Source organism: Psittacula echo, assembly GCF_963264785.1.
Source record: "Psittacula echo genome assembly, chromosome: 5".
NCBI lineage: Eukaryota > Metazoa > Chordata > Aves > Psittaciformes > Psittacidae > Psittacula > Psittacula echo.
In genome coordinates, this window is record NC_137739.1 from 45,703,032 (window position 1) to 45,710,772 (window position 7,741).

At 44.7% G+C, this 7,741-nt stretch overlaps 1 protein-coding gene across 3 annotated transcripts; it reads left to right on the forward strand.

The window, feature by feature from the left end:
• Positions 1 to 1,517: 1,517 nt before the first annotated feature.
• Positions 1,518 to 5,575, forward strand: ACTC1 (actin alpha cardiac muscle 1; the record flags this gene model as incomplete). 3 transcript variants are annotated; one of them, XM_080617924.1, is made up of 6 exons in its annotated part: positions 1,518 to 1,646; positions 2,266 to 2,590; positions 3,211 to 3,372; positions 3,485 to 3,676; positions 4,888 to 5,069; positions 5,432 to 5,575. In XM_080617924.1, the coding sequence occupies 6 exons, from the start codon at positions 1,518 to 1,520 to the stop codon at positions 5,573 to 5,575; spliced, it is 1,134 nt and encodes a 377-aa protein (XP_080474050.1). The 3 variants fall into 3 exon arrangements, with proteins under 3 accessions (XP_080474050.1, XP_080474051.1, XP_080474052.1); XM_080617925.1 differs by having other exon boundaries at positions 2,395 to 2,590; XM_080617926.1 differs by lacking the exon at positions 3,485 to 3,676 and having other exon boundaries at positions 1,545 to 1,646.
• Positions 5,576 to 7,741: the final 2,166 nt, after the last annotated feature.

Here is a 7,741-nt window from a genome sequence, read left to right on the forward strand (position 1 = left end):
AAAAAATCCTGACGATACGTGGATTTTCTAGGTTCCACTGCTGGAACGAATTATCAATGTGGATGTTTCAGCAACTGAGCAGGAAAACAACTGCCACATTACATTAATATCATAGGTGGTTTTTGCCCAGGCTATTCCTATCTCTCATCCTCCATCCCATACATATCACTGCGCATTACTGATACAGTTCACATTAAAAGAGCAAAACCGGGGAGTTTAAGTGTGTGCATATTAACATAAAAGAGCAGACCCCGTTTTGTGCTACAGGTGTCATCCAAAACCAGAGACAAGCAGGATTTTTGCTGCTCGTGCCCCTCAAAGTTTGAAAGAGCCTGAACGTGCGCTGCTCCGTCCTGGGGCAGCACAGGCCGCAGATGCCACCTCCATGCAGTGGGAGAACCTCAGTTGTTGGTGCCAAAGCAGCCCCACGGGGTGCTGGCTGAACAGCAGCCCTGACCGGCTGGTTTTCGGTGGAAAATCGTGCACTGGGGCGGACAGCACCGGGCGGCAGCAGCAGCAGCACCGTGCGGCTCCCCTGACCTCGCCTGGACACACCGGCTCCGCCGTTATGCGCCGCGTTTCCCGGCGCTGACACCCCGGGTCGCGGGACCCAAGCCGAGCCGAGCGGGGCCCGGGCTGCCCACCGCCCCCTCGGCGCTGTCCCCGAGGGGTGCGCGGGTCTCCCTATTTGGACATGCGCCGGGCCGGGGGCGCGCTGCCCCGCGCCTGCCTTACATGGGCCGTGCGGCCGGGCTGGCCGGGCTCCATTCATGGCTGCGCGGCCGCTCAGTGGCGCGGAGCCGACCAAATAAGGAGAAGGTGGCTGCCCCGTCCCGCGGCGGACCGGCCGGCGCGGCCCCTCGGCCCGTATAAATTGGGGCATCTCCGCAGGGCCGGCACCCAGGCTCTCCTTCGCAGCCCCCCCGCCGCCGGTGCTGGTCTGGTGAGTGGTGCGGCAGGATGGGATGGGATGGGATGGGATGGGATGGGATGGGATGGGATGGGATGGGATGGAACGGGACGGGACACACCGGCGGGCAGCGGATGTCGGTGGTGCAGGTATCGCCGCTACTCCGCCTGTGCACCTCCTGGCTTAGCGCTACTTCTGCCGGCGGCACCGGCCGCCCCTCGCCAGCCGCCGCTGCCCGACGGGGCACTATGTCTCGCCGCCGGTGAAGCGCTACGGGCAGGACCGATTTCCCCGGTTTCAAAAGTTTTCCCTCCCGTTTCAACCCGCTGCCCTAGGGCACCGCTAATGGTGCCTTACTGAGCATCTTGCAAGCTGGGGCGCCGTTCGAAGCGGCGGACGGATCTCGTCTAAAGCCCTTCCCACGATCGTGGCTGAGCCATCGAGCATCCTCCCTGAACGAGCTGCATTCCCCACTCCCGCCCCCCGCCGTCGGTGCCGCCGTCGCCAGCGTCTCCAGGGATGGCGGGCGGGAAGGCTCGGAGGGGCTGTCCGCGGGGGTCTGGACACGCCACCACGTTGTTTTTCAGATCCGTGCCTCCCTCCGAAGATGTGTGACGATGAGGAAACCACCGCACTGGTGTGCGACAACGGCTCGGGGCTGGTCAAGGCGGGCTTTGCCGGAGATGATGCCCCCAGGGCCGTGTTCCCATCCATCGTCGGCCGCCCCAGGCACCAGGTAAATACGGAGGCAGGACTGCGGTAGGACAGAGCCTTCCCTCTTTCTCCAGGAGTTGCCTCTGCTAGCCCCTTCCCTCCTTTGTTCTTCTGTCCTGCGCCAAATACCCTGCCCTTCCCTCTGCTCACTTCGTGCAGTGGTACGAGTGGTTTCCACGTGTTTGTGATTTGTATTTTGCTATCATGAATAAAGTGTTGCTGAGGCTTCACAGTAATATGGAGTACCTTCCTTCGCTAGAAGGCTAATTTCCTTCTGTACCTTCTTGTTCATAAAGTCTTTTTGTATGTCTCTGTCTTTTCCTGCTCCTGATATTGTGCAGTTTGTTTTCAGTCAAACTTTTGGACCAGAAAGAAGTAGTTGAAAATAAGATGTCAAATTAAAAAAAGGCTGGGGCGAAAGCCTTTCCACTGGTTAAAGGAAAGAGGAATTTATGAGTAAACTTCAAATTCTGTTGACTTACTATTTTAATAATGCTCATTTCTTTTCCTAAGCAACCTTTTAGTGGTGTGACTGCTTGTGCCTTTCTTGTAAATGAATGATGGCTGCCTGTGATGTAATAGTCTGAGCTCTGTGGTGTTGACTCCCTCAAATAATGCTTTTCTGTATTTTCTTCTCTTAGGGTGTTATGGTTGGTATGGGTCAAAAAGATTCCTATGTGGGTGATGAAGCTCAGAGCAAAAGAGGTATCCTCACTTTGAAATATCCCATTGAACATGGCATCATCACCAACTGGGATGACATGGAAAAGATCTGGCACCACACCTTCTACAATGAACTCCGTGTGGCCCCTGAGGAACACCCTACCTTGCTCACAGAGGCCCCCTTGAACCCTAAAGCTAATCGTGAAAAGATGACCCAGATAATGTTTGAGACCTTCAACGTACCTGCTATGTACGTGGCGATCCAGGCTGTCCTGTCCCTGTATGCCTCTGGTCGTACAACAGGTAAAATAAACAAATAAGTACTATTTAAATATTTCTTTTTAAATAAACTTTCCTTCCTTCCCACTCCAAGTGGGAAGAAAACCAACCGCAACTCATTCAAATTTACAGAGAACTAGGCATTTTTAGTTTATAGTGATTGATGATAACAATAACAGAAAAGCCTGTACAAAGTAGTTCATGGACAATATGGACCTGTGTGCATTGCTTTTGGAGGGGCACTGACTCTCCTTCTACTTGTCATGACACAAACAAGGAGACAGTCCTGTGAAGTTACTGCAGTTATACAAGTGTTACACCAGTTTAAGAGTTTCAGCTGGACCTGAAAGATGCCCATATCGGATCAAGACAATCACTGTTGCAGATGTAGTTACTGCTCCTATGGATTAGCTTACAATATGTACAGAACACTTGTTTTAAGGGAAAGTTCATACCAAACAGGAATGTCTAGGCAAGCAAAGGTGGAAGGAATATGGAAAATCTTTATGGGTAAAAGAGAATGACGCTACTTTATACTGCCTGAAAAATACTATATTTTGTGATGTCTGTTGCTGCTTACTGTGCCTAAGTGCTTTAAGCATTTTCTAGGTGAGTCCAACTGCTCTCTGACATTTCTCTCCCAGGTATTGTTCTTGACTCTGGTGATGGCGTCACACACAATGTACCTATTTATGAAGGTTATGCTTTGCCTCATGCTATCATGCGTCTGGATCTGGCTGGCAGGGATCTGACTGACTACCTCATGAAGATCCTCACGGAGCGTGGCTACTCCTTTGTGACAACAGGTCAGTCCTTCAGCTTTACCTCCTGTGAAAATCCTCATGTCTCTCTTGGCCCATCTTCTTCCGTTAGTATTTTGCTTATCCAAACCTTGATTTATTTCCCATCTATCTGCAGCTGAACGTGAGATTGTTCGTGATATCAAGGAGAAGTTGTGCTATGTTGCTCTGGACTTTGAGAATGAAATGGCCACTGCTGCCTCTTCCTCCTCTCTGGAGAAGAGCTATGAATTGCCTGATGGACAAGTGATCACAATTGGTAACGAACGTTTCCGCTGCCCTGAAACCTTATTCCAGCCTTCCTTTATTGGTAAGTGTTCCCAGGAAATTCTCCTTTCTGTAGGAGGTATAAATGAATCAGAAGATCTAGAAGGTGTCCCGCTCCTCTTGCTGCTTGTCTAAATTTGGTAGGAAATCAAACATAAATGAATAATGGGTTAGATCCTGTGGACCTTCTAAGCTGTGGTTGATGTGAGCTCAACTTCTAATCAGCTGAGGTCTGGGCTCTTGTTGCAAGTTTAGATCAGGTTTGAGGGTCACAATTTTTTAGTGATAAGATGAGCAGCTAGAATATCATCATTAGGGAGTCAAACTCAGTGATCCTTACGGGTCCCTTCCAACTTGAGACATTCTATGATTCTGTGTCACTGATGGCAAGAATAGCTTTCAGTGCTGTAATTGTAAGGCTTACACTTAAAACAGTATCTGACTCCATGAAGGAGTAAAGTGTCTGGAAAGAGACTAAAATGGAATGAAGGTGCATGTATATTTACATACACTGTAACTGAACATTGTCACGGTCAAGATAGTAAGCTTTGCTGTTTGTGAGTGCAGCTGACAGATATTACAAATGCTTGTACTCCAAGTCCTGAGCAATACTGCAGTTGTTCATCAGCTGACATCTTACTGTGGATCTAGTGTCAGGCCTTTCAGGAAGCACCTGTTGAAATTGGAATGCAACCTACGAACACTTGCTTCTGGTTTCTTTTTTTCTTACTGCCAAGTACTGATATCTTGGTCTCTGTCTTGGTTATGTCTTGCCTTGATATTTATGAACAGTATAGACAGTATTTTGAAAGTGAAATGAAGTTACTGTTGTATTCTTTACTTCTACTTCAACTCTTTTCGTTGTCTTTATTGCTGTCTTTACTATATTCAACTCGTGCTTTCCATGAGACTGCCATAATCTGATCCTCATGTTTTCTGTTCTATATAGCTTTCTCCCCTTGCCATACACGAGTGAGTTTATCTTGTGTGTCTACTTCTTCTCTTACTGTATATTTTGAGTCTCTTTTCTACATGCATCATGATTCTTTCCTTTTCTAAAAAATAATTTTATTTTCTAAGCTAGTTCTGTAATTCTATTTTGTTTGTTTTTCTATAACACTTAATGATCACTAAATAATTTTGCAACAAAGAGATCACAGAAGTTCGTATTAATGATGAGGAGAAATGACAAGATTTCTTTTCACAAAGAACTCTTATATAATTTACTGACCTACTTTATTCTTTTTCTTGAAGGTATGGAATCTGCTGGTATTCATGAAACTACCTACAACAGTATCATGAAGTGTGATATTGATATTCGTAAGGACTTGTATGCCAACAACGTCCTCTCAGGTGGTACGACGATGTACCCTGGTATTGCTGATCGCATGCAGAAAGAAATCACTGCACTTGCTCCTAGCACTATGAAGATCAAGGTAAGGAGTTTGACTCTGTACTATAAAATGTGGATAAAGATGGAGAAAATGTCCACATTGTTAAATTGGTATATAGGAACAACTCAAGAGTAAGATCAACAGCTGGTGGAAAAATGAGGAGAAATTCCACTTAATCAGAATAATTATATTGGTTAGAAGCAAGTGTTAGAAAAGAGGAAAATATGGTTACAAGATTTCTTCAAGAATATTACATCTATTTTACCAGATGCTGAAGATTAATTCTATTATAGAGAAGTTTTTTGTTTACTTAAGGAAATACCTACTGTTTTGTTACATTGGTGCTGTGGTTGTTCAGAAAGGTAACAGTTAAATGAGGATTTTGTTGCTTTTCTTTATTCTAGATCATTGCCCCACCTGAGCGCAAGTACTCTGTCTGGATTGGTGGCTCTATTCTTGCATCTCTGTCCACCTTCCAGCAAATGTGGATCAGTAAACAGGAGTATGATGAAGCTGGTCCATCCATTGTCCACCGCAAGTGCTTCTAAGCACTTTGTCCCTCAATTTACTTCCCACTCAGGATGATAATGATATGCTTCTTGAAGTCTTCTGTCAACCCTTCCTGAACTCTTCAGTCATTGTACAGTTTGTTTACACACTCGTGCAATTTATTTGTGATTCTAATATTTATTGCTTTATAAATAAACAAGATCTGAGACTTGCAACCTACAAATGTTTGTCTTCTGTTTCATTATAAGTATTATCTGATTAAAAAATCTGACTAAGCACCCTGGGATTTGAAAATTCCCATCAAACCTTTCAATGCATGCATGCCCTAATTGACGTAGGTGTGTTAGGTCATGGTTTTCTATCAGTGAGAAGTTATACTTTGTAGTTTACATTTTGAAACTTGAAACAAAGGAAGCATCATATATCAAAGCTTACAAAGAAATAGCCTTGAGGGTAGGCTCAGTAAGTAGAATGAGAAGAAGGAAACCTCTCACATACTCTCACTGGATTTAGAAACATTTCTTCCATTGCATTTATTATAACCCAAGTATTTTAATATTAATTTATTGAAAGCCAAAGCTTCTGTAAAAGAAGTATGTTAATACGTTTAGAATGCGATTTATAACTAATTAGCTCAATCCTTAAGAGCCATACAATTATTTTCTGTGGGCTATAAATATTTATCACAAAACATTAATTCAAACTGACAATTTACTCATCTTCTCCCATCTCTTCAAAGCCAGAGAAGTGAATTCTTTATTTTACCAATGCACAAGAATAAAACTTTGCTGTATAAACATTCAACCATTACAATTGCAATTATTTTCACATCATCATTCATATGTTTTAGGCAATTTTTAATCCTTAATCTTTGCTATCCTTTGTTGCCATTTGACCCACATATGACAATCATAAATTGCACATTTTGCACGGGCTTTACTGTTCCTCACCATAACTTTATAACTGTGCCCTTTGGGGGGGGGTTGTATGGGGTTTTTTGTGTTTTTTGCATGGCTTTTTTGGGGTTTTTTTGTCGTTTATTTGATTGTTTTTAAGAAGTAATATCTAAAAGATAAAATACAGAATGATCTGGCACAATTCCGTTAAGGGAATGGAACAAGTCAGTGTCATAGTTTGAACTATGTACAGGCTGGAGTTTGCCTAAACTTACAGAATCATAGAATCATAGAATAGTTAGGGTTGGAAAGGACTTAAGATCATCTAGTTCCAATCCCCCCGCCATGGGCAAGGACACTTCACACTAAACCATGCCACCCAAACTTGATTTAGGATATCAAAGTGTTTATCAAACTGTATGTAGTTACTTAGGCATGTGCTATTGCAGGTGTTTGAAAAGATTAAATTTCATGGTAATTTTATTCTCAAATGCTAATTAAAAAAACCTCAAACATTTACACAAAAAACTCTTACCTTCTTGAGAGACATTGCACCTGGCCATTAGATGTGACCTGCAATTAAGTAGAATTGATTTTACTCTTTGAATATATGAAGATATATTTAGTGTCTGCCTCCACTTTCCTTATCATTAGAAGACAGTTCACTATGGTGTCACTGTAATTGCTTGCCATTGGCTTACAACTGAAAACTCGACACTGTACCACACGACATCCTTGTCACTAAACTAGAGAGACATCAATTTGATGGATGGACCACCTGGTGGATAAAAAACTCTCTGGATGGCAGCACTTACAGAGTTGTTGTCAACTGCTCAATGTCCAGTTGGAGACCAGTAACGAGTGCTGTCCCTCAGGGATCGGTGTTGGGACCGGTCTTGTTCAACATGTTACCAACATGGACAGCGGGATTGAGTGCGCCCTCAGCAAGTTTGCCAATGACACCAAGATGTGCAGTTCGGTTGATACGCTGAAGGGAAGGGATGCCATCCAGAGGGACCTGGACATGCTTGAGACGTGGGCCAATGACAGCCTCATGAAGTTCTGCAATGCAAAGTGCAAGGTCCTGTACCTGGGTTGGGGCAATCTCAGGCACAGCTCCAGGTTCGGTAGAGAAGAGATTCAGAGCAGCCCTGCAGAGAAGGACTTGGGGGTGTTGGTCGATGAGAAAATGAACATGAGCCGGCTTCAGTGTGTGCTCGCAACCCAGGAAACCAACTGTATCCTGGGCTGCATCAAAAGAGGCATGAGCAGCAGGTTGAAGGAGGTGATCTTGCCCCTCTACTCTGC